Source organism: Gymnodraco acuticeps, unplaced genomic scaffold (assembly GCF_902827175.1).
Source record: "Gymnodraco acuticeps unplaced genomic scaffold, fGymAcu1.1, whole genome shotgun sequence".
Taxonomy (NCBI): Eukaryota; Metazoa; Chordata; class Actinopteri; order Perciformes; family Bathydraconidae; genus Gymnodraco; species Gymnodraco acuticeps.
Genome location: NW_022991615.1, coordinates 1,931 through 29,856, shown reverse-complemented (window position 1 = coordinate 29,856; position 27,926 = coordinate 1,931). Strand labels below are relative to the sequence as shown.

General features: G+C 43.0%; 2 protein-coding genes across 2 annotated transcripts; one reads left to right on the top strand and one right to left on the bottom strand.

Annotated features, from left to right (window-relative positions):
* The first annotated feature begins 6 nt into the window (after positions 1-6).
* LOC117534037 (DENN domain-containing protein 1A-like) lies at positions 7-2,879 on the top strand. Its single transcript, XM_034198061.1, has one exon. The coding sequence runs from the start codon at positions 228-230 to the stop codon at positions 1,182-1,184; it is 957 nt and encodes a 318-aa protein (XP_034053952.1). The 5' UTR covers positions 7-227; the 3' UTR covers positions 1,185-2,879.
* Positions 2,880-6,293: 3,414 nt separating this feature from the next.
* Positions 6,294-26,818, bottom strand: crb2a (crumbs cell polarity complex component 2a; the record flags this gene model as incomplete). Its single annotated transcript, XM_034198049.1, is given in 12 exon segments — positions 6,294-7,588; positions 8,392-8,518; positions 11,745-11,861; positions 12,652-13,522; positions 14,816-14,981; positions 17,016-17,596; positions 18,571-19,524; positions 19,951-20,064; positions 20,151-20,321; positions 21,166-21,305; positions 22,671-22,866; positions 26,126-26,818. Coding segments are annotated over 12 exon segments (4,352 nt in total), but the record flags the coding sequence as incomplete, so codon positions are not given.
* Positions 26,819-27,926: the final 1,108 nt, after the last annotated feature.

The following is a 27,926-nucleotide window of genomic DNA, read 5'->3' as shown; positions in this document are numbered from 1 at the left end:
GTCTTCAGGCTTGATTTAAAAGTAGTCAGAGTTGCAGCGGACCTGCAGGTTTCTGGGAGTTTGTCCCAGATATTTGGCAAGACCCCTAACCAAATGCTCACACTCCTCTACCCCTAGTCTCCCCGTGAAGAGGGTCAAAGCAAAACAATATGTCCTCAAAGTGATAAAGCAACAGCGCTGAACTCTCTGGCTTCTAAACTCTGAATGCTCTCTTGTGTTCGCAGCGGATGGACCTGAGTGTGGGCGAACACTCCCGAACTCTTCCAGGTCTCAAACTCTCCAACCCTTACAACAAGCTGTGGAGTGTGGAGCAGGACGTCTGCGGGCCCCCCCTCTCCGACAGACCTCCATCCGTCCAACTTCCCTCGCAGATGGAAATCCACTCTCTTAGCCCGAGTCCATGCCTTGACACCTTGGATCCTTCCACCTCCGGGAACATCACCATCCCTCGTCCTCAAGGTAGAAGAACGCCAGAGCTCGGCGGTGTGTTAGCGCCCCCCGCGACGCAAATACGCTCCAAACCAGCAGAAGGAGGTGAAGGAGGGACGTCTTCTTCAGGGGGGCAGGAGTTCAGGCAGGCCCTGAGCATGAGCACCGATGGAGACCTGATGGAGTCCTCCGTGGACAGCATAGATCTGATGAGCCTTCTGGACCCCCTAAGCAGTAGCAGCAGCTCGGCACCCAGCCCCCACTCTTCCAGCAAACCAACACTACCACCCAGGTCTTACCCTCAGGGCTTGCCTCCGTTCCCGATGCACCCTCACATGCCCCTCAACCCTTTCTCCCACTCTCTGCAGAACACACAGATACGTTTCCCACTCACTGTAGGAGGGAATCCTTTCAATGCAGCCTACGGGCATCAAGCAGGCTCTTACTTACACACTCAGCCTCAGTCCTTTTCTACACTACCAGGACTGTACAGACAGAATTCCCCCAGCTATGGACTGCAGCACTTCCCTTCCTCTCGGCCGCTTTTCTCTGCCAGCAATCACGCTCTATCCAGTTTAGCCGACTCTTCTGTCCCCAGTGCAGCCGTGAACTTACTGGAGAAGCCGCTCTGTGCTGATTCGGACAGCCAGAAGACTCAGGATCTGTTCGGGGATCTGCTGACTATGCCCAAGCCAGATAAACCCCCCAAAAAGAAGGTGGAAGATCTTCGGAGGAGGTGGGAAACCTTTGACTGAATATGTACTCTACCCAAACTCTCCTCACTACTGACTCCAGACCTTCTATTGCGTTCAGCTCTAAAACATGCAACACTTACACTGTTTTTTAAAACATTATCTTTATCGTGTGGCATCATTTCCCTGCACGCGAACATTGAAGGTTCTTTGTTGGCTTTATTCAAACTCGGATGAAATGACTCAACCACTTTCTTGTCGTTTCCCTTCAACACCTTTTTGGTTGGATGTCTAAAATAAGATCTGTGGTTAACACAAGTGTAATGTTTGATTCTAGGAGATGAAATACATCAGAAAACACCCCGCTGGTGAATGTCAGACGCCTCCATGTGTCGTAAACACAATATAGACAGTGGTTGCCAACAAGTGACGATTTAATCATCATGCAGAACATTAGCCGCCTTTAGCTTAGCGTGGTGACCTTAAGCCTAACATTAGTTATGTACTTCTGCCGACTGCATTTATGCTTCAACAATCATAGAAGTAGTTTAAATATGTGGAGGTTTTCCTGCTGAACAAAACATGTAGGTTTCATGAACGTGTGTTTGCCACAGAGCTTATTTTCTGCACTATTTCCAAAACACATGGGAAAAATCCCATTGCTTTTTGTGAAGGGAAACGGGAGATGCTAACTTCAGGGTCTGTCACTACATCACTCTATTACCGCCATGAACCACAAATCAAGACTGAAAAAGAGCTTTTATTACCAAAACACAGTTTATAAGTGGAACATGAATTCACATCCACACATATTTATTTATGACTTTTGTTGTACGCTTTTCCGACGTGATTTTCGACTATTGTTGTGTGTCAAACTATCCGAGATAAAGAACCAGTTACTGCGACAGAAGGTCCTGATTCAGTATGTGGGACCCCTACATGCGCACACACACACACACACACACCACTATCATACTTGTCGGACGGATCTTTTGTGTTGTCTTGTTGTCCCAGGGAATCCCACTCAAAGCCTTGCTTCTTGATGTTCAGATGCCAACAGTTCTCATTACCAGATTGCTTCCAAAAGACTCTTAACGCCTCCACATTAGCGAAGTGCTCAGTATAAATGAGTATAGATATGAGATTTAAAAATTAGCTTGCAGTGTTTCTTGAAAGAGGATATATGTCGCACTCACAAAACCATCTTCTACGATTAGCTCGTGTGCTATGAACATCGTAGTGGCATTCTGGTACCGTAGCTACAAAGTGTGGTGCGTCTCAATCATGCAGTCAGGTCACATATTGATGTTTTTTTATAGCTTCATGCACTGTTTTTGTTCAGTTTTCTTGCCTTCATGATGAACCCCATGTTGGCTTGTCTCACTGGCCTGTGAAGATGTGTTGCCTCCTACTGTTTTTTTAAAAGAAACTTAAAAAGAAAGCCTCCAATAGACTGTAATGTCCCTAAAATGATTTGAACATTTCTGTCTAATTAAATATATATGGACTTTGAAACCCTTTTTGTATATTATTGTTGACTAATTCTGCTTTATATATATATATATATGCACTTTTCTTGTGTTGGTTTTGCCTCAGTCAAGTATTACTTTGTGTTTGAAGACAGTAAATGAGAAACTGACTTACACGCTGCTCATACATTGTGAAAAACATGGTTCTTACTCTTCTCTCCACTGTCAATTCAACTGGGAATAATGAGTACACTTAATATGGTAATGTATTAAATTATTCCTGATTATTTTTACCTCTGTTCTTTACAAGTCTTATCTTTAGTATTTTACACAAGACGTCATGGAGAGATAATGAACTTGTGGTCCTCAGAGGGTAAAACGTGACACTTTGTTCATCACCACCCCAATCACAGCCCAATGTCCACTTGTAGAAATTAATATTAAAATAATCTAAACATATTATAATTCACAACACTGAGCTTCTTTTTGTCTGGGTTTCGTATTGGATGTGAAACTTGTTCAAGCGAAGCTATTTGTGTGCATTTGAAATGGATCCTAAGGATAGCAAATGGAGATCTCCGTCACTAGTTAGTTGACCTACTAAGGATATTGATATAAGATAAGATATTGTCATTATACCCTATTTTCAATCTAGAAACACAGACGCTAGGGAATCTGTTTTCTTGTGAATTGCTTGAGGGATTGAAGGTAGTGGTAAGGTTATAACATGTTTAATCATGAACAGAAAAATATACCACAGTTGGTGAGTTTCACAAAATCGCTTCTGCTTATCCAGAGCAACACACATATGGACAGGTTTTTGCTTTGTTTACTGACTGAATAATAACCTTTTAAATGTAATTATAGAAATGCCCCATACCGTTTCACTGATGTTGAGGTGTAGAGAAAAGCAACTCTTCTTACATTCTACGGTTTCAAATATATATTGACACACCAACAACGTTTGAACTTGGAAGTCGGTAATTTTAGACTTGAAAGTGTATGGAAAATATAAAAAATAAATCTGTTCATGTCACCCTGTAGTTCTTCTTGGTCCTGTCCACTTTCAAAAAGGCCTGTCGAGAAAGCTGTCATCCACAAATAACCACACTGTTGATAACACGTGTGATGAGTCATTGATTTAGCATAGGAAGAGCAGCGGACCCAACACTGTGCCCTGTGGGACACCAGTGTCAACGAATCATGCAAATTTAGCTTCTAGCGACATTTTAAAACCCTCTTTCCAATATATATTGACACACCAACAAAGTTTGAACTTGGCAGTCGGTAATTTTAGACTTGAAAGTGCATGGAAAATGAAAAAAAAAAATCTTTATAATATGTTTATGTCACCCTGTACAGTGGTTCCCCTACCATTGTCTTTTCTTTTTTTGTTATATATATATATAGCACCAAATTGCAACTGAAGTAATCTGTCTACGGTCACTTTTCACATTGAACATGTGCTCTTTTATTAAATAAACTAAACGCTTTCATTTTAAGTTGTGAGTGTAGTGTTTTTGACCCTAAGAAACACTGATGCAATAATCAATAACTATAATTGTTAAATGATTCAGTCAGCTCCCCCCCAAAGCATTAAACCTAGGGGAAACACTGCTGTAGGTCTTCTTGCTCACATCCATTTAAAAAGGCCTGTAGATCAAGTAGTGATCCATAAATAACCACACTGTTGATAACACATGTGATGAGTCATTGATTTAGCATTGGAAAAGCAGCGGGCCCAACATTGTGCCCTGTGGGACACCAGAGTTAACAAATCAAGCAAAGTTAGCTTCTAGCGACATTTTAAAACCCTCTTTCCAAAACAATCAGTGAGTGGAACATGCTGCCAAAGAACATGTCCACAGACTTTGTGTTGTCAAATAATAAGAGACATTTATTGAAGATGAACCACCCGCCCACTGAGCGCGATACCTCTGGGTTCGGCTCAGTTTTCTTCCAGATCCAGGGGCTCCGGTGCGACTGAACAATATTTAGACGAAATAACTGCAAAACCCATTTGACTTTATTGCAGGTTTATTATACATTGTGGACAATCTGGATTTTGCACAACAAAATAAAGACATTTAAGAAAACAATGACATAATGTGCAGCCAACACCTGCAGTTGTACTAAATAATGACATGTTTGTTAAAAAAATACGAATACTTTACATCCCGTTATAGTGTGTTGCAGTATATTCAACCTTGCATCCTAAAAACATACCGTACTTTACAAACTCCAAAGTTCATATCATGAAACATGAGCTGACACTTTATGCATGTGAGCTGTAACAGCAAAATGAATATAAATACAAAGTGTACAGAAAAGTCCTTCAAGGAAAATAATCTGAGATCTTCAACAAAACAAGGGAAATAGCTTTTCAAATGAAATTATAAACAGTGTGTTTTTGTATGGATTATTTTGTGTCTGCAATTTGAAAGGGTCCCAGTCCTCAACATTTATTTTCGCTGCACATGGATTCGGCAAATGCTGCTTTTGCTTTGCCACAAAGAATCTTCACGGTTATCCAATATATTGGTTGTGTTCTGTACACGTTTTAATTGTCTTTCTTGCACCACAAATGTTTTTTTGTTTGTTACAGCACCTGACAAACGCCATCTTGAATTCATTTTCAAGCACAAATATCTTTTTTCCAGAGAGCACCAAAGTGGGTGAGAAGTGCAGTATGGAGTGTACAAAGAGCCCGAGAATCATAGTGCAACTTGTGATGTCAAGGATCACATCCATATTCTATACAGGCTACTTGGTGTACATTTCTAAAGGGACCTTTGTTCAACCAGGAATCCCTGTACTCTATTCTGAATGTGCCATGTGTAGAAGGTAAGACTGGCCAAGGCTCCAGAAACCTTTCCGGAACAGCAGCTGTATAAGTCTCACGTCCCTCGCACTGAACAACACTGATCTTGTTAGAGTTTGTCCCAAATCTCCCTACACAGGTAGCTAAATGTTACACAATCAGGACCAACAGAAACAGTGGAGAAATGTGGGAACACCATCTAGATTGACAAGTTTCAGAACTTCCTTTAAACTTGGTTGTCTGCATTTTAACACAGTGGTGCTGAGAGTCAAACCACCACAGGTGACACAAAATGATGACGATATAAAGTATAGTTTGGGTCTTTTCAATCAGAATCTTCCCAGAGTGCTTGAATAAAACTATGTACCGAGACAGGTGGATAGTTACATACACCTCTTTTAAACTCAGGTGGCTTTTAGGGCTTTTGTCAAATCACCACCAAGACCCAAGTAAAACTGGAGGGATGAATTGTCTTTCTTTCTTCTATCAGAACGATTGAAGTATTTTCACTCCAAGTGTTCTTACCGGCAGCATCTAGTGGCCATCAGAGGAACAGCTGGATGCCATTTCTCCACTCGATGTGCTTGTAGCGCTTCACTGTGCTGTGACTCTTAAAAGAAAGCCGCAGGGGGGGGGGGGTGCTAGTGGATCGCCGGAGCTGTATTAGATTAACATTAACATGCTTATTGTAGTTGCACTGCCTCGCAGCCTGTAGCACCATCCTTGATGGAGCATATGTGTGGGCTGGAAAGGAGTGAGCAGAGGGGGGAGTTGTCGATTCTTGTTCTGTTTTCTGTGACTATCTTCCTCACCCTCTCAGACTTTCAGTTGCGCGCGCTACCATGGAAACAAAACAATGGTGTAGCTGTATTAAAGTCCGAGTGGAAACAGTCCTGAGTAAATCTGATTTTGTTAGAAATCGGGAGAAATGCGGGAGAAATATGACCCTGGGAGGAAACCGGGAGAGGGCAATGAAATCGGGAGTCTCCCGCGAAAATGGGTTGGCAAGCATGGGGCCGGTCGGTTAAGTCACGAGCACCCCCCCCCCCCCCCCCCCTTGACAATTCACTAGCGGTATTTACTTGCGGCACAAAGTTAGATCTATAAAACAGGTGAAGTTCCCTGCCATAGATAAAAGACTGAGCCTGAATGAGCCTGGATCACCACTGTTTCAGAGTTTCCTTTTGTGTTCTGTGCACCTGCCTGCAGTGCTCAGATCAGTTGGAACAACCTTCAGCCTAGTGATATTACGTTGGCGAATGATCCGATTCTTTTGAACGAACTAAGGGAACCGAGTCGTACTTGATGAGAGCCGTTCTTTTTATCGTTGGTTCACTGCCTGCCATAAATCCACTCGCCTTTACGGGAACTCGCTTTCCTGAATGCACATTTTCCGTAGATGATGATGGCATAACGCGTGTTGCTTGAGTAGTAGTTTGGCTGGCCGAGAGATCTAGCAAGTTAAACATTTTTCTGTGAGTAAAAGTAGATTTCTGGCAATACAGTCAATCATTATCCTGGTGGTTATTTCGCAGATAAACCTATTAACGCCGCCCCCTTAAAAAGAAAAACGGCTCTTTTGAACGGCTCTCGGAAAGGAATGGAGCCATAAGAAGAGCCGTAATTCCCATCACTAATTTTCACTCCAAGTGTTCTTACCGGCATCATCTAGTGGCCATCAGAGGACCAGCAGCTCTACTGTTCTGGATACTCCTCTAACACCAGAAGCCATTTTCCACAGTCCATGCTTCACTGTGCCATGACTCTTAAAAGAAAGCCCTCCTCTATGCACTAGTTGGATCTATAAAACGACTACAGTGTAGAGTTTTACGATAAATGAGCTAAGTGCTGAACACATTTCAGTGAGTGAATGAGCCTGGATCACCACCTGTTCAGTGTTTCATTGTGTGTCCTGTGCACCTGCCTGCAGAGCTCAGATCAGATGTAACGCCCCTTCAGATGAGTCTTTCCTCCGGGGGCACTTTGAGCATGCTGTCCATCTCCAGCCGAGCTCCAGCCACCTCCTGAGTGCTGGGGCTGTACGCGCCCTCCGACTGGCGCTTCTTCCTGGCCGTGAGCACCATGAAGGTCAGGCCGATGACCAGGATGAGAACGCAGAAGCAGAGCAGCGGCAGGGCCACCATCAGCCACGGGATCACCTGTTTCTGAAATTGTTTCTGCAAAGGAAGGAGGGCAGAGATTCAACTGAAGTTTCAAGGCTTTTATTGTCATGTGTGCATAGCTACAGTGTAGTTATGACAATGACAATCTTAGGTCACAGGCTCCTCCAACAGTGCAACACAATCAAATAGATGCATGGATGTGCAAGTATGTAGTCTTCAACAGGAACGTGCGGAGGATGCTGGCGATTTTCGATAAATATATGCGTTGAATAACAACTTTTGTGGCAGTTTTAAGGGATATTATAATGTTTGTATTTAAAACAAACACATGGGGATGGTTCAAACATTTCAACATGACAGATAATTAATGATAAATGCAAAGAAATTAAGTATTTTTCAGTCCAATCTTCTCACATGTTGACTAACCCACAGTGTTGCCGACAAAGATGCACTTCCTGTCTCGCCTTCATATTTCTCTTACCACCTTTTCCATAAAGCCATCAGGCTCAATGTTTCAGTAACGACGGGCAAAAGGAGGATATTGTGCGGCTAAGAATCGATACTACATTTTATAATTAGTTTAATATAATAACATAGCATATAATACTAAGTGACACAATTGTAAAAAGCAACACATAAGCTTTAGACAAGGTGTATTAGACACAGGTTTCTGTAGGTGTTTTTCTAATCTCATGTTATTGATTAGGAAAAGTACACATCTCTAATAGGAGCTAAAGGGCAGGTGCTCGAGCCCCTTTGAGGTCTATCTGTGCACGTGCCTGGTCTTCAACATTTGTATTTATTTACACAATTACACCGTATGTATAACACGAAAGAAGAGGATGTAAAAAACATACGTTAGTGTCACAGATTGGACCGCTGTAGCCAGGCTGGCATTCACACACAAACATGTTGAATCGATCCAAACAGGAACCTCCATTTCGACACGGGTTGGACACACACTCATCGATCTCCGACTCACACCTGCAACACAGAGAACACACGCCGTCACGTTTAGAAAGGACATCAATATAATGTGTTAGGATGCCCGACGTTTCTTCTTCTCAACATTTGACCTTTTTAGAAATGGAATAAATGAATGAATGAAGTTGAAATGATACAGAATTAAGGAGAAGGACGTTTTTACTGAACTATCTTAAAGCGTATCTTGACACTAAAGCACAAATACAAAACGGATGCTTACACACACAAATGGTAGGAAGACGTGATTTTTTACAGCTGCTATACATATGTTAATATGCCCACAGATCCATAACATTGTATTACGGTCATTCCACTAACCCCATTGTAGTTAGATGTTATGTATATCATTGATATTCCCGAGACATCAGCATCAGGATTGCATCTTTACCAGACACCATTACATTTAAAGGTCACCTATCCTGCTATTTCTAGGCAATAGCATAGGTCTCAGATATATACAAATATATAAAGAACATGTTTATGAAGTGTTTTGCTCAAAATACAAAACAGATCACCCATTCTAGCCATGCCTCATATCCCTCTGTTTCACTTCCTGTTTCAAAAGTGCTGATTCTGGGAATAAAGCTTTAAATACAAAAGAAAATTGATAAATAAATAAAAAAGGAGGGTCTGAGCTCATGGGGGACCCGGCAGCTACTGTCTAAACTAAATGCTGCCGTGATGAAACGCCATATCATGGATTATCAAGGATTCTCTCTGAAACAGTCTGGAGCTCAAAGGCTTTCTCTCTTGCCGGTTATACCACAAGGTGAGTTCCTTTTTACTTCCTGCTTCTTCACACACATGCTCTCCAGTACAGGTTAGCTCTGAGTGTTAGCCATGCTAATGTGAACACCGACCATATTACGTCCAAAACAGTCGGGCATTGTTTCTGATAGCAACGTTTCTGATTGGGCCGTGGGTCCACATTTCAGATATTACGTCATATCGGACGCAAATCTGGATCAGCTCGTTGTAGCCCTGTTTTTAGAGATTTGGGTACGGAGGAAAAGAGAGAGGGTTTTATTTTCTGACGCTGCGTGAGTTCCCCGACACACCGGGGACACATAGTTATTTATGAAAGACATCAAAAAGGGCATTTTGCATGATAGGTCCCCTTTAAGTAAAAATAAAACTTGTTCAAAATAACCATTTAGGACTTTGGCATTGTAGTAAATTCTGTCCAAATCACTCATTGTTACTCTTTATTGTGGCATGTTGAAACATATTGAGCAGCAAGAGGCCTTGTCTCTTTCTGCTGGAATTATTTCTAATTTTGAACGGTTAATAAAGAGGCCTTATTACACTTTTTGGGGTTTTCCCTTTTTCCTGTAGTGTGTTATATAGGTTTTCGTGCATGTAAATGGTCTGCAAAGGCTAAAATCCTGACTAAGCGGTTGACCAATCACAACAGAGCTTCAGGTTTCAGACAGAGGGTGAAAAGAGGTGCTGCAGCACAGGCAGCATGAGAAAAATAAAGAGCTTTCTGAACATTAAAGAGTTTCATCTGAAAGGGTCACATTTAATAAGGAGGTGCATCTAGTACAGGGGTGTCCAAACTACGGCCCGGGGGCCAAATGCAGCCCACGGCCCATTTTGAATCGGCCCTCAGCTTATTCTAAAAGTATAATGAAATAGGGCCCGCAAAATGAAACTTGTGCTTGTCTTATATTGTACTTCTTAAATATAAATGTAAACATATAATACACAGTAGTATTCATGTGTTAAAATAAATTCACTCAATTAAAGTTGGAAACATTTTCAAGCAAATCTTAGTTGATGAAAGTCCAATAACTTAATTCCATAACAAGCTTGAAATGCCCTTCATATTTCCTCTTTTTATAAGCAATCTGAAGCTTCTGTTTTAACCTGTTAAACCCCGAGCCTGTTTTTCAGGTTTCAGGCTCGAAAATGACATTCCCAGAACAAATGACCATATCTTCCCTTCTAAAAGGGTTAAATTAATAATCTGTTTTCTCAAAGTAATGAGTTGGATGTAGAAAAGTCAGATTCAATATAGATGTTTTTATTTTAAAGAAAATTCAGATTGAACATGGTAAAAAACTGTAAATTATAGTGTCCGTCCAAAAGATATTTTGTACTTATAGTGAAAACTAACCTTGGATGATGGGTTAGTAGACTAAAAGCTTTAGGAATCCAAAGTACAACATATAATAAGTACCCTGTCGAGATTGATGCAAAACAAGTGATATTTGACCTTTTTAGACAGATTTAGCAAAACAAACCTCTTCTGGGGCCATTTGGGTGGATTTTCCATATCTCTGGCCCCACTTGCTGGATTTTGAAATCTGACATCTCTTTCTGACCGTCAGAGCCAATGGAATTGAGGGGAACTCCCACCTAGTCCTTATTTGGTAATGTGTGTGTGTGTGAGACTGCCGCATAGCCTAGACCGGAAGCAGCAGCCACTCTGGTCGCTACCATTAGCAGCTAACTTTTGCTCTCCGATTTTTACATAAAAATGGAATTATGAACCGATTCAGCCGCGTTTTTTCTCGTTTTAGTGCCATTGAACACGTATTTTGATCAGATTGACAGCTACGGTGAGACGATCTCCCGAGAAGCGCCGTAAAGGTACGTGTTGTGATGTCTGTGTTTGCTTCCCCTGTCGCGAGTTCGGATCGCTCAGTGATGACACTATATACCTAAATAATCTGTGGAACCTCAGCTTTGATAGGATATCTTGTATGTGCAGCTACGATAAGTAATAAGGGTACTTTTATCTTGAGTTCTGTGCCAATGTCCGTTAGCATTTTTCGCTAAGGGGTCATTTAGATGCTTCTTATGAGACTTGTGTTTTGTTTTGGTAAAAATGGTTTGTATCGTCAGTTAGCTGAGATTATTTCCGTTAATCTGGTATAACACATTAATTCTTTCACACACAGTGACGTCACGAGCTACCCACAATGCAACACGCGCCATATATATATATATATATATATATATATATATATATATAAATACGCCATTTTCAGCCAGGGATGTAGGCTGTTTCATTTTCAAGTATCAAGCATTATTTACCTACATTTGAATGATTTTGCTAACTTATAACTGAACTGATAACGCGATACACCTCACCTCTAGTGAGCGGCTCAGCCCTTTTATTTTTCTGTATGTGGCCCCCAGTGAAACAAGTTTGGACACCCCTGATCTAGTCTTTAACAATATTTGGAAGGAACAAAATATATATCAAAAGTGTGCTCACCTGCTTCCTGTGAATCCGGGCACACAGGTGCAGTTTGCTCCCCACAGTCCATCACTGCAGACGCCATCGTTCTCACAGAGCACGTCTTCAACACACTGTATCGGAGGGTAGTTCCACCTGGTGGAAAAAGAGGGTTAATGTTGTTAGAGATAGCCCAGACATGGCAAAAGTACACACATCCTTTACTCAAGCAGAAGTACAGATACTCGTGTTTAAAAATACTCTGGTGAAAGTAGAAGTACAGACTAAACTTCTTCACTCAAGTCAAAGTAAAGAGGCTTTGAAATGTACTTCAGTAAAAAGTACCCATAACTAGCAGCTGTTTTAAAGAGTACCTGACCTCCCTTTATATCAATAGAACAATAATGTCATTGTTAGCTAATGAATGTTTCCATGCTGAACAACGGCAACATGACAACGTTTCCATTGGTCCCTCTTCTTTAGAGAAGACCAGGAAATGATGGATACACGGATCGTGTTCAAATCAATAGGCACGCAATGACTCTAAAGAATAATGATCACGCATCAAACACACATTCAGACTAAAGGAACCAGCTGTTTGGAAAATGAGAGAAGTAGAAAGTACAGGTATTTGAGTTCAACATGTAAGAAGTAGAAAGTACAGGTATTTGAGTTCAACATGTAAGAAGTAGAAAGTACAGCTATTTGTGTTTGAAATGTAAGAAGTAGAAAGTACAGGTGTTTGAGTTCAACATGTAAGAAGTAAAAAGTACAGGTATTTGTGTTCAACATGTAAGAAGTAGAAAGTACAGGTATTTGTGTTGAACATGTAAGAAGTCAAAGTAAAAACTCGTCAGAAAAATAAGTAGTGGAGTAAAGTACTGATACCAGAAAGATGTACAGTAAGGAAGTATTTGTACTCCACTGAGGGATGGTTCCTACTCACTGGCACAGGGGCCCGCTGTATCCCTTTGGACACACACAGGTGAACATGTTGGGTCCGTCCTGACACGTGCCTCCATGTTCGCAGGGATGAAGCTCACACTCGTTCAGATCCTCGTCACACAGAGTGCCGGCATATCCAGGGTGGCACCGGCACTCAAACCCAGCCAAGTGGTCCCGACAGCTGCCGTGAACACAGGGCTGAGACGCACAGTCATCAGTGTCTCTCTCACACCGATCCCCCTCCCAACCAGGGTCACACACACAGCCAAACTTATTGAACAGGTCTTCGCACGTGGCTCCGTTCACACAAGGGTCCGAATCACACACCGGTTCGCTCCTACAACCCAATCCGATCTTTGGTTTCCCAACTGAGTGGAACTGAGACACCTGGGGGGCTTTATAGTCGTCCACGAAAGGGAGATAGACCCCTCCGACCCTCACTGCTCCCAAACAGCCGGTGAAACTCTCAGCGATGGCCAACGTTGAGGCCTTTTCGTTGAGAAAGCGGATACTTCCTGTCCTCTGAGGGAAGCTGCTGGCGTCCGTGATCCCGTCCACGGTGATGATCCAAGGAGAGGCTTTCCGCCGCTTCTCAGCCATGGAGATGTTCACGCGATGCCAGCTGCCGTCTGCCACTCGACGAACTCCCGTGAAGGCCAGCGACTCCACGTTGTTCCTCGTGTGGATCTCTACCCGCACGGAGGAGTCCACGAGGCCCACGAGCAGCAGGTCTGAGCCCCACGAGGCACGAAGGATCACAGCGTTCTCAGAGCGGCTCCTCAGCTCCAGGTAGACGTTAGAGACGGGATCAGAGAGGGAGCCGCCAGCGCTGAACTGCACAGGGTTGTTCTCAAACGTGGCGTTGAACACACCTACGGGTCAACGTGGAGAAGAGTGTGCATCGTTATTTGTATTTTATGTCATTTTATTGTGAGTGACATTTGTTTGTTGCAGAGTATGGAAGCAAGTAAGAGACAGAATGATTTGAATTTGATCAGACACCGAATTTATAGCATTGAAAATGTTTACTTTGAAAACCATGTATCTGATTGTTTTGTTCCGAATTCATGTGAAATAAAAATCTGAAATATCTTGATACGCAATTTCAAAAGCTGAATTTCAATGTATTTGTTTCAGTGTTCACAAATTCAGATCTAACAATTCAAAAAATTCGAATGGTAAATTCGGAACAAAAAAATTCAGATACATGATTTTCAAAGTAAACATTTGCAATGCTATCATTTCGGTGTCTGATACAATTCAAATCATTCCGTCTCTTATTTGCTTCCATAGAAGAGCTATAAAATCACCCATCATCCAAACATATCGGGGAATCACTGTGTGTGTGTGTGTGTGTGTGTGTGTGTGTGTGTGTGTGTGTGTGTGTGTGTGTGTGTGTGTGTGTGTGTGTGGTCTAGCATTACTATACTTGTGGAGACCTAAATCTGTTTACACAGTCACGTGTGGGGACTCGCCTCCCTTATGGGGACAAATTGGAGGTCCCCATGAGAGGAATCATTAATTTTAGGGTGAAGACTTGGTTAGGTTTAGGATTAGGGTTAGGTTAAGGGTTAGGGTTAGGCATGTGTTGGTTATGGTTAAGGTTAGGATAAGTCTCCAGGAAATGCATGTAAGTCAATGTAATGTCCCCTGAAGTGATGTATACATGGTGTGTGTGTGTGTGTGTGTGTGTGTGTGTGTGTGTGTGTGTGTGTGTGTGTGTGTGTGTGTGTGTGTGTGTGTGTGTGTGTGTGTGTGTGTGTGTGTGTGTGTGTGTGTGTGTGTGTGTGTGTGTGTGTGTGTGTAAAAATACCACTAAATAGTATATAAAACGTAAAATTGAATTATGATCATATTTTTATTTTAAAGCAGATTTATAACCACAAATCCTAGTGTTGATATGCTGTACAATCCTGGAGAGTAATCATTTTAAAATCCCGTGAAAACACTCAGCTCTTAAGACAAAATGTCTTTATTCAGTTGTAATACTTTAACTACATTAGCATGCTTCTTGTATCATCAAATATCTTCACGAATATTTAGCTCATACGGCGAATTGAAGACAAATAATGGATGTAATGTAAACATAAAAGCTCTGGTATTATCCAAAGAAGTGGACTTATTTCTGACTAGCCACAGTTATGAAATCATGAAGAAGTTCTTACACTCGTATCCGTCAGGCAGGTCCACACAGTGTCCCCCGTTGACGCAGGGGTTGCTGACGCACCACACCCGCGTCTCGCAGGTCTTTCCGGTGTATTCCTCCGCACAGGAGCAGGTGAAGTCGTTGAAGGTGATGGTGCACCTTCCTCCATTCTGACAAGGCTTCGTCTGAAGAGGGAAGCATTGAGAGTGAATATATATTATAATATTTATAAAGACCACCACGGAGCCACAGGAGGTCTTTCTAGCGGCCATCAAACTCGAGAGTTGGAGAACTTCCACACTAAAACTATGTGTAATATAAATATCATTACCATTACAAAACACTCGCTGCTATATAACATGGGCAATATCATTATTATTAATTGTTGATAATGTTCTATGATAACGTATCGGCCACTACGATTTTTGCACTTCTAAATACTGTCAATATTTACTTAATTATGTGACCGTCTATGTTTCCTGTAGTTATTGAATTGCTGTTTTTACTGCACTGTTAATGTTCAGTTTTATTGTTATGCTGCTGTGTTTATTGTATTTTTGTAACTCTGGTACAACAATTTCCTTCTGGATGAATAAAATCTTATCCTAAACATATAAGGAACTCACACAAACTGAAAACACTGAAACGTTGACTTCAATTAAATGTTTAATGTCAACAGATTTTACACAACTGCATTAGGTTAGTTGAAAGCAGTTATATTAAGTTCAAATACAAAATATTTGGGTTCAGCTTAATAATATTGCTTTCAACTAACCTATTACAGTTAGGTTGACATAATACATTTAATTAAAGTCAACGTTTCCGTTCTTTCAGTGCAGCAAATAACCTCAAGAGCAGACTTGAAACAGTATTTATAACTCTACTAATCCACCAGATGGTGCCATAACCATGATGTGATTTCCTACAGGATGCCTTATGTTTGAAAATCTGCTTCCATGAGGACACATGGGAACGCTTTTAATTGAGATAATAGACATCGATAAACCAATCAAGGCTGTGTGCGGTCATCCTGATGCTACACATATCTATTTTAAAGGTCCCATGTCATGCTTTTCCGGTTATTACCCGTCCCCTTGTGTTATGAAGCTTTTTCTGCATGTGAACGGTCTGCAGAGTCACAACCCCTCAAAGTACACCCTGTAGCGAGTAAAACTCTAACACAGAGAAGACCTGTCTGTGCTGCCCCAGAACGCCTCGTTGGAGATTTCTCTTTTTCCATTGTTTACTTCTTGGGTATAGTGACGTATTTCGGGTATAGTAACGTAACGTAACGGCTAGGCGGATTGGTCCATTTGTAACGCCTAGCCGGAGCTGTTACGTTACGTCCGGAGCCGTTACGTTACGTCCGCGGAGCCGCTACGTTTGGACCAATCCGCGGACTTCCTCACACACACACACACACACACACTCGGCGGGACGTTGCGAGGCTCGCTGCTGCGAGGAGCGGGACACTGAGCTGGCTCACTGGTGTGGGGTCGGCGAGACGGCGAGACAGCGAGACACCGCGGAACTCAGCCTGTGTTTTTCGGGCTGGGTCTCGCTGTCTCGCAGATGGCCACTGGGCTCACGGGGGGAGGGGGGGGGGCAGGAGCTCCAACAAGCCGTGTAGGATAGAGAGTGAATACACACACTATACAGAGATGCTGTGAGAAACCAATGTGAGTTTGGAACATTGAACAATATAAATCTATTCTAGTAGACCTCAACAATGGAATTATGATCAGTAGAAATGGCCATGACATGGGACCTTTCAGTGGTGGAAAGTAAATAAATATATTTACTTAAGTATTGTACCTAAGTGCTTTTGGACATATTGGACATACTTGGGCTACTTTATACTTCTACTCCACTACATTTATTTAACACTCAGTAACACAGGTACTTATATATATAAAATAAAATACATGATATTCTGGTATAAAATAAATGTAGTGGAGTAGAAGTACACAGTAGCATAACATGGAAATACTGAAGTAAAGTACAAGTACCTCAAACTTGTACTTAAGTACAGTACTTGAGTAAATGTACTTAGTTACATTTAACCACAGGTAAAGCTCTCATACACACAAGTCAAACTTTTCGTTCTCTAGGTTCTGAAGGACCAAAACTGTGAAGTAGCAAAAAATGGAAATACTCAAGTAGCGAAGTCTCTCAAAATGTACTTTTAAGAACATTTAAATGAAAGGAGCCCCTCTCACCCTGCAGGTGTCGTCACTGACGCAGCCCTCCTTTATATGTTCAGCGTCGCTCGGCAGATACACCTCCTCGTCTTCAGAGCTGTTCCACGCGTCCACATCCAGATGCACCGAGTCCAGCCTGAGGTCCTGCAGGCATCCTTTATAATTCCCCCCCCAACCTTCAGAGTCCCACTCAGCTGGAAGCCCCCCCACAAAGGCCTGATCTCCACTGTTCACAGTCACTTCGGGGATCTCTCCTATCCCATAACGCAGGCCTAAGTGCTCAAGAATCACCTGTTTGTGCTGCACCTCCACCTGAAGGAGCTGTTTTTCGCCAGTCGTCACGAATATGGGGGCTGTCAGAGGGGCACTGTTAGGCAGAGAGCTGACAAACAGCCTCCCCATGCCCAGGTAGACGGAGAAATAGACCTCTCCCTCCTCTTCCCGCCCCACTGATTGTTTCCTCAGCTGGAACAGCAGTCCGTCCGGCTGTAAGGACCTCAGGAAGAAGGAAACGTTGAAGCTGCTCTCGTGGCTTTTCCCCACGTCGTACACACTGAAGCTCTTCGTGTCCTCGTGGCTGTACGTCCATGAAGGGAACTCTGCAGAGATGGCAAAAGTACACACATCCTTTATTATTACATTATTTTACATTTCATTTAGCTGACGCTTTTATCCAAAGCGACTTACAATTACAGGGACATTCTCCCTGGAGTAACTAAGGGCTAAGTGCCTTACTCAAGGGCACACCAGTGGTGGTGTTCCTGGCGGGATTTGAACTCACAACCTTCAATCTTCAGCCCACCTCACTATCCATTATTAGACCACCACTATCCCTTTACTCAAGTAGAAGTACAGATACTTGTGTTTAAAAATACTCTGGTGAAAGTAGAAGTACTGACTAAACTTCTTTACTCAAGTAAAAGTAAAGAGGCTTTGAAGTGTACTTCAGTAAAAAGTACCCATAACTAGCAGCTGCTTTAAAGAGTACCTGACCTCCCTTTATATTAATAGAACAATAATGTCATTGTTAGCTAATGAATGTTTCCATGCTGAACAACGGCAACATGACAACGTTTCCATTGGTCCCTCTTCTTTAGAGGAGACCAGGAAATGATGGATACACGGATCGTGTTCAAATCAATAGGCACGCAATGACTCTAAAGAATAATGATCACGCACCAAACACACATTCAGACTAAAGGAACCAGCTGTTTGGAGAATGAGAGAAGTAGAAAGTACAAGTATTTGAGTTCAACATGTAAGAAGTAGAAAGTACAGGTATTTGTGTTCAACATGTAAGAAGTAGAAAGTACAGGTATTTGAGTTCAACATGTAAGAAGTAGAAAGTACAGGTATTTGTGTTCAACATGTAAGAAGTAGAAAGTACAGGTATTTGTGTTCAACATGTGAGAAGTAGAAAGTCGTCAGAAAAATAAGTAGTGGAGTAAAGTACTGATACCAGAAGAATGTACTGTAACAAAGTATTTGTACTCCACTACTCCCCAGTGGCGGGACATGTCTATGTTAGTACCTTCTTGTGCATTGAGTACTGTATTAAAAAAGAGAGACTTACCTTCAGAGCAGCTGTCACTGTGGTACGGCCGGTAGCAGTCACATTGAAAGCTGATCCACAGATCCACACAGCGGCCGTTTCCACTGCAGGGGTCCGGCTTACACCATTCAGTTTTACTGCAGCCCAGCTCATGAACCTGGTCTTCAGGAAGAGTTTGAGGCAGAATGGGTTTAGAGTCGATCATCAAGTCCTCCATGCATCCAATAAACCCTGCTCCGCTCACAGAAACCTCTAAAAGCTCCTCTGGTGCTCCTCCTATATAAATCTGAGAGAAGGCTTCAGAGGGCTGGAAAGGCGGTTCATCAGCACCTCCGTCCGTCACTCTGCACCCGTCTCTGTCACATCCTGGACCCCTAACGATCAAAACCAATCCTCCGTCATCTACAAACACATGAGCGTCCCTCCATCCTCCATCACTGACCAGACCAGGAAACCTCACATCCAGCTCAGACTCCTCAGAGAAGGCTTTAGCGTGAAGACCGCCATTCACGATCTCCAGAATGAGGTGGTTGTCCATGTCTCCTCTGTAGAAAAGCAGCATGTTGGGAATAGTTGTCCTGAAGCGTAGTTGGACCCCGAGACCCCGATGGATCTGGTGTTCAACTTCCCTTCGTGTCCTCTCCTCCAGATCGACCTGGATGAGGACAAACCCAGGGGTGGAGAAGGAGAAGGTTGTTCTGGTGGAGCATTGCTCATCGTAGAAACCGTGAGGGCAGAGGCAGGTGTGGCCGTGGTTCTCCTCCGATAACCAGGGGTGGCAGGTTGCTCCATTTTGGCATTCGTGGTCCACACAGCCGTAGAGTTTCACATCACAGAGGTCTCCTCCCCAGGGAAGTTCTCCCGGCTCTTCTTCAGGACAGTGGCAGGTGTAGGAGGCACGGCCGTCTTCACACCAGCCTCCATTTTGACAAGGCTGGCTCTCACACTCATCAATATCCACCTCACAGTGCTCACCTGGAGGGAAAACACACTTAGGGTTAGATATGCTGCTAGCTAGGCATCCAATTCTATTTCAATAAGATCTATAATTTCACGGGAAGACTAGGAGTAGAGGAGTGTGAGAATTTGGTTAGGGATGTTGTCAAATATCTGGAACAAACTCCCAGAAACCTGCAGGTCCGCTGCAACTCTGACTACTTTTAAATCCAGGCTGAAGACTTTTTTTTACCTCTCCAACTCACCGTAAAAAACCGTATTTAATTTCGCCTTACTGTACAATATTTACATCCTGTTCTCATATTCTATTTACATGTATATAGACTTCTTATAGTATTTTATGATATATGTTGCATCATCAGGTCATAAGATTTCCATTTCTACACTGTAGCGTAGTGTGTTTTTGAATTAAACATAAAACAAATGATTGCCTCCCAGACCCACCTAGAAATCCCTGAGCGCAGGTACAGGTGTATCCGTTGATCTGATCCTCACAGGTGCCTCCGTTCTGGCACGGCTCAGACTCACATTCATCGATGTTTACGGAGCAGTTCTCTCCTGTAATGTCAAATACATTTGTCAGGAGATTTCAGAAGGTGTGATCGAGATGTTATGGCTGATGGGTTCTCTTTAGTTTCTCTCACCTGCGAACCCTTGCTGGCACTGGCAGATGTATCCAGCTGCGTCTGCAAAGCTCAGATCCCAATCCAGATCCCAGTGAGACGGGTCGGAGCGCTCGAAACACTCCCCAGCGTTTTCACACGGCTGCTCAGCACACTCATCGATATCCACCTCACAGTTTGGTCCCTCATAACCTAGAGCACGACAAGAAAAAAGTGTCACATGTGTTTGAGAGCTTTACCTGTGGTTAAATGTAACTAAGTACACTCTACTTAAGTACAATTTTGAGGTTTGAGGTCTATCTTATTCTACTCCACTTCAATTCAGAGGTACATGGTGTACTTTTACTCCACTATGTATTTAATCCCTTTAGTTACTTCACAGATGTGGATGAATGATGTGAAATATAATCAAGTGTTGAATCAGACTTTAGTTCCACCTGGAGTAAATCCACAAGCTACCCTGCAGTATACAAAGTCATTCAAACTAGCTGCACCTTCACCAGCTTTGAGAACACTTTCATGATCAATCATTATAAAACATATCATATATATTATTCTGAAATGGACCAATCTGCACAACGACTACTTTTACTGTCGCTACTTTCACTATATTTTGATGAGAATACTTTTCTACTTTCACTTGAGGAACATTTTGAATGCAGGACTTTTACTGTGACAGAGTATTCCTACACTCTGGTACTTCTACTTTTACTCAAGTACAAGACCTGAGTACTTCTACTTTTACTCAAGTACAAGATCTGAGTACTTCTACTTTTACTGAAGTACAAGACCTGAGTACTTCTACTTTTACTCAAGTACAAGATCTGAGTACTTCTACTTTTACTCAAGTACAAGATCTGAGTACTTCTACTTTACTCAAGCACAAGATCTGAGTACTTCTACTTTTACCCAAGTACAAGATCTGAGTACTTCTACTTTTACTGAAGTACAAGATCTGAGTACTTCTCCCTCCTCTGCTCTTCACCATCCTAACATGCTGTATTGTTAAAGAAAGGAGCATCATGTAGTTCCTCACCTGGCCAGCAGAGGCAGGTGTATTCTCTGACTCCCTCTGAGCATGTGGCTCCGTGCTGACAGGGATCAGAGGCACATTCTGGGATGTCCAGCTCACAGAAGTCTCCCTGGAAACCTGTATCACTGCAGTCACACTCATAGCTAACACACACACACACACACACACACACACACACACACACACACACACACACACACACACACACACACACACACACACACACACACACACCACACACACACACACACACACACACACACACACACACACACCCACACATCAGTTTTATACAGCAGGACGACGAGAAATTATAATTCCCTTAAAGGTCCCCTACTGTTTTTCATCAATATATCACAGGTCTCAGATATATCCAGAGCCTGTCTCTGATTGGCTGAAACACCAAACAGATCATTGCAGCATTACCCATAATCCCCTCTGTTTCAGCCCTGTTTCCAAAGTGCTGATTCTCTGTCTGTTACTTTAGATGAAAATAAGGAGCCCCTCCCCACGCCCCTCTGAGAGAGATTTTGTTGCAAAGAACTCAATGGTGCTCTAGGAGGAGATTCAGGTAATAAGGGGGGGGGGGGGGGGGGGGGGTTACCTTGGTTGCTGATTGGCTAATGGTTACACAAGACAACACATCGTTATGACATCATAAAGTGGCCAAAATCTGATCAGCTCAGTATCTGGTGTGAGGGTTAGGGTTAGGGTAATGTTGTGAATTGAGTGGCCTGTGTTCGTCGTCCATAACATACGCCTGCCCATACCATAACCCCACCACCACCATGGGCCACTCGATTCACAACATTACCCTAACCCTACCCCTCACACCAGATACTGACTGGTTTTCGGACCCCCCCAGACCCCCCAAAAAAGCAAAACTGCACGTTTCAGAGTGGCCTTTTATTGTGGCCAGCCTAAGGCACACCTGTGCAATAATCATGCTGTCTAATCAGCATCTTGATATGCCACACCTGTGAGGTGGGATGGATTATCTCGGCAAAGGAGAAGTGCTCACTATCACAGATCTTTTCAGATTTGTGAACAATATTTGAGAGAAATGGTTATTTTGTGTTTATAGAAAATGTTTTAGATCTTTGAGTTCATCTCATGAAGAATGGGAGCAAAAACAAAAGTGTTGCGTTTATATTTTTGTTCAGTGTAGAAGAGACATGAAGAAGTGGATTTTGCATAATAGGTGACCTTTAAGTACAGTAACGAAGTATTTGTACTCCACTACTTCCCACCTCTGCATCTGATCTCACCTGTTCACCATGTCCTGACACACCGCTCTAATAAATGCATTGTATCTTATCTGATCTCACCTGTTCACCATGTCCTGACACAACGCTCTAATAAATGTATTGTATCTTATCTGATCTCACCTGTTCACCATGTCCTGACACACCGCTCTAATAAATGCATTGTATCTTATCTGATCTCACCTGTTCACCATGTCCTGACACACCGCTCTAATAAATGCATTGTATCTTATCTGATCTCACCTGTTCACCATGTCCTGACACACCGCTCCGTTGAGGCACGGCTCGCTGAAGCACTCGTCCACGTCCACCTCACAGTCGATGCCAGTGAATCCGGGCAGACACTGGCAGGAGTAAACGGAGATCAGGTCGAGGCACGTGGCTCCGTTGTGGCAGGGGTCGGACTCACACTCATCTATCTCCGTCTCACAGTTCACTCCTGGGGGAGGAGAGGTACAGCAATGATGATGAGGATGAAGAAGAAATCAAATATCTGGTAAATAAGGATTTTACATAAAGAAAGACAACGCATAATAAAAAAGGTAGTTTTGAAAGAGATTTCCCCAAAAGGAATCGCGGGAAATTACTTAAAGGTGGGGTAGGTAAGTTTGAGAAACCGGCTCGAGATAGACTTTTTGTTATATTCCATGGAATGCTCTTAACATCCTGATAGCAATGAATATCTGAAGTGCTTTGACAATAAATCCATTAAAAAATATCACCTGTAGAAGCTGTAGCGCTGTAAAAAGCACGACCAATCATCTAAAGTAACTGGATGGCCTACCTGCCTGTCAGCCTTCCATCTGGGCACAAACTTATCTCGTGCCCTCATTGGTCATGTGCGCGTTCGTGTGTGTTGGAGGAGGGGCTCTGAGAGGAAGTGGCAGATTTTTTCCGGCTGTGTATTTTCAAATTCTAGCGCACTCCAGCTGGTTTCTCCAAAATTACCTACCCCACCTTTAATGTTATTATCTTTTTACCACCGTTAATAATTTTGTTTATTCTTTTTTTTTGCACTATTTTAATGTATTTTTATATTTGAACCCATCCATCCATCCATCCATCCATCTTCTCCCGCTTATCCGTGGTCGGGTCTTGGGGGTATCAGTTCCAGCAGAGAGCCCCAAACGTTCCTTTCCCCTCATCAACCAGCTCTGACTGGGGGTTCCCAAAGCGCTCCCAGGCCAGCCAAGAGATATAATCCCTCCACCTGGTCCTAGGTCTACCCCTTGATATCTTCCCAGCTGGACGTGCCTGGAACACCTCCCTAGGGAGGCGCCCAGGTGGCATCCTAACTAGGTGCCCGAACCACCTCAACTGGCTCCTTTCTACACAAAGGAGGAGCGGCTCACCTCCGAGTCCCTCCCTGATGACCGAACTTCTCACCTTATCCCTAAGGGAGACACCAGCCACCCTGCGGAGAAAACCCATCTCGGCCGCTTGTATCCGCGATCTCGTTCTTTCGGTCATGACCCATCCTTCATGACCATAGGTGAGGGTAGGAACGAAAATGGCCTGGTAGACAGGGAGCTTTGCCTTCTGGCTCAGCTCTCTTTTCGTCACAACGGTGTGGTAAAGCGACTGCAGTACCGCTCCCGCTGCTCCGAGATACTTGAACTCCTTCACTTGGGGTAAGGACTCATTCCCTACTTGGAGTGGACAGTCCATCGGTTTCCTGCTGAGAACCATGGCCTCAGATTTGAACCGTTTTCTCTTTATTTATAATTTGTTTGTATTTGTCGTCTTATTTGTGATATATTTCTAACATACAGTATGAATGAAAAAGGCTATGTTGTTAAAATGATAATATCGTGGGTAAAAAAACGTGCCATTGTTTATCACATGATCCGTCACTTTTTAAAACAACACTCCCTAATGTCTCTCTATCAGGCTGTCGTGGTGTTCTTGATGAAAGCCTTTCTTTAGATCCTTCCCAGGGGAATGCTGATGTGACCCCTCAGATAACACGAGCTCCTCTGACACTGAGCAGGCTCCAGAGAGAGAAAGGAGTGTAAGGAAAGCGAGACAGGAGTGTTTTCTCTCACACAAAGTCTTTATCTGAGCCTCAGATAAGACGCCTGACTCACAGCATCTTACTGTGCACTTAAAATACTCCTCGTGCCCGCTTTATCAGGACAGACAAAACACTTCAGTATTCAGGGAGCTCAACGAGAAGCAGAACAAGAAGCGAGACCTTGTGATGATTCACGATTACATCTTAAACTAATCTTTTTTTTAATTATTATTATTACTGCACATATTTTATTCTATCACATTGTAAATACTGCCATATTTTATTCTACTATATTTTGTATTATTTGTAATGTTATTATAGTTTTATTTTCTTATAATAGTTCTCTATCTGCGTTTTACTTTTATGTATGCACCATGACATCAAGTCAAATTCCTCGTATGTGTTAACCTACCTGTTAATAAACCCGTTTCTGATTCTGATCAGTTTTATTTTGAAATGCATCACCTCTGTGTCTCGTCTAGTTTTACTTCCTGTCGTTAGTTTCCCTCCAGTGCCTGATTGTCTCATTGTGTTTGGATAAAGCTTGCCTAAGTTCATATTCATTCAGCTGCCTCCTCTGTTTTTATACTGCGTTTGGGTCCTTATATTCAACCCTGACAGCAGAGCTTCTATCTCTGTAACAAAATCAAGTTATTTTATTGTATTTCACTAAATCTGTTAAGTACCTGCAACTTTGAACATTGTTTGTCAGGTCTCATCATTAGACTGATTGGCTTTCAATACTCAATTCTGATGATTCGTAACACATTTAAGTTGACATGAAGCTTTAATTGTCATGTTCTTAGTTTTGGTTTCCTGTTTTATTTTGAAATTCATTTAGTCTTGTCTTACTTCCTGTCCCCCAGCTGTGTCTTGTCGGTCTTGTGTGTCTTTAGGCCTGTCTTTGTTGTCTGCCACTTCGTCGTCATTGTTTCCTCGGGTAGGTTCCTGATTTCCCTCGTTCTTTTGTACTTATGGTCTTATAACTATTTGTACATCCATGTGACATCCCTGTAGCCTACATATGCTTCTAGCTTAGCTTGTTATGAAAAAAACATGCATATAACTTGATTGTGCAGCACAGGGTTCATGTTTTAATAGCTATTTTACAAAAAAAGCCCAGGCGAGCCAAACATATGAAAAAAGGGCTTTAACCTCAGAGGGTTAGGTGTGTGTGTGTGTGTGTGTGTGTGTGTGTGTGTGTGTGTGTGTGTGTGTGTGTGTGTGTGTGTGTGTGTGTGTGTGTGTGTGTGTGTGTGTGTGTGTGTGTGTGTGTGTGTGTGTGTGTGTGGTCTAGCATTACTATACTTGTGGGGACCTAAATCTGTTTACACAGTCACGTGTGGGGACTGGCTTCCCTTATGGGGACAAATTGGAGGTCCCCATAAGGGGAATCATTAATTTTAGGGTGAAGACTTGGTTAGGATTAGGATTAGGGTAAGGGTTAGGGTTAGGGTTAGGCATGTGTTGGTTATGGTTAAGGTTAGGATAAGTCTCCAGGAAATGCATGAAAGTCAATGTAATGTCCCCTGAAGTGATGTATACATGGTATGTGTGTGTGTGTGTGTGTGTGTGTGTGTGTGTGTGTGCGTGTGTGTGTGTGTGTGTGTGTGTGTGTGTGTGTGTGTGTGTGTGTGTGTGTGTGTGTGTGTGTGTGTGTGTGTGTCATTTGAGTTTACTGTACCTGCGAATCCCTCCAGGCACTCACACTCGTAGTGGTCCTTCTCGTTGATGCAGGTGCCGTTGTTCTCGCAGGGTCGTGACGCACACTCATTGATGTCGATCTCACAGTTGCATCCCTGGAACCCGGGCACACAGAAGCAGTGAAACTCCGCCTCTCCGTCCAAACATATGGCTCCGTTCTGACAGGGCTCGGACAAACACTCGTTCACATCTTCCTCACACGTCTTCCCCTCGAACCCCGGTGCACAGTGGCACTCAAAGCCCTCTCGTCTCAACAAACACGTGCCGTTGTTCCTGCAGGGTTCATCGATGCAGTCGGTCACGTGTGTCCCGCAGTCCTGTCCTCCGAAGCCTTCAGAACATCTGCAGAAGTATCCGTTCAGCTGGTCCACACACAGGGTTCGGGGCTCAGAGCAGGGGTTACTCTCACACTCGTCCACCTCTTCTGTGCAGTTATCACCTGCCATACCGTCCGGGCAGATGCAGTAATACTCTGTTTCCCCAGGGGTGCTGGAGCAGTCTCCACATGGAGCAAAGGAGCAGGCGTCATACAGTTCGTCGCAGTGTTTGCCCATGTATCGAACACCGTCTTTGGCACAGATACAGGCGTAGTCGTTCATGTTGTCCACACAGGTAGCTGCATTCTGGCAGGGTGCAGAGAGACAATCAGTTGCAGTGGCGTTGCAGAATATTCCTGAAAAACAAAGAAAGAAATAATCAATGCATGTCAAAAAACACATCTGCTACAGAGCAGTGTTAGTTAAAGGCCCTCCAAGAAGAGTCAGCCATTCCTGTGCAGGACTCACATCGCTGTTGCAGCCTTATCCATTTCTGCTATGCTACTCAGATCTGCCAGAAGTCAAAGAAATAATTGCACTATTCTGTCCGGCTGTACTCAGTGGCGGTTCTAGACCAATTTGACTGGGGAGGGCCACTGGGGGGCCAGTTATTTTCTGAGGGGGGCACAATAAATGCAGGACGAAAAAGAGAACTAGACAGTATGAAGTAATTGCGCATAAGAAAACAATGCAATACAGTTATTGGTATTTGTTTCAGTACACTTATTTATTTCAGATAGATCTTATAGTTATTACTGTTAGCTTCAGCTTAAGTTATAGTGCAATGTTTGCACTCACACCATATTTATATAAAAATAAAGGCAATGAACAGTTACATCTCTACTTTACATAAGGGTGTCTGCACAATCTCACATTACAGCAACAAAATCCTGCGGTTTTTGGCAAACCGAGTACCAGAAAATATACATTTTTTAAAAATAAAATAATAATAATTCATTGTTAGGGGGGCCACAGGGGGGTCAGAGGTCAGTGTTAGGGGGGCACTGGCACTGGCCCCCCCTAGAACCGCCCCTGCTGTGACCTGTCGCTATCTTGTTGCTATGTAAAATGTAGGTTTTTCACAAATACATAGATAGCATTATGACATATAGGCCCATTGATATCATTGACAATATACCGTATGTCTCCATTCAGCAGCATGATGTTCTGAAATGACCCTGTGGCTGAAATAGCCTCCCTGGTTTTAAACCTGTTACAGTTATTTATTCGTAGCTCTAATCTGCTCTTCATGTGTGGGAGAGGGGCACGGGTCAGACTGTTCTCAGCTCAGCCATGCTTACAGTGTGCCAGTGACTGATTGCTTTTAACCTTAAAACTGGATCAGATACGTCTTGATGTTTGATGTAGAATGAATGTGATGATAAGACATTAACGAGAGATTGATGAGGGGTTTCTGATTTGAGATGGGAAATGTTAGAGGAAGTTAGCCTCAGCTCCATTTAT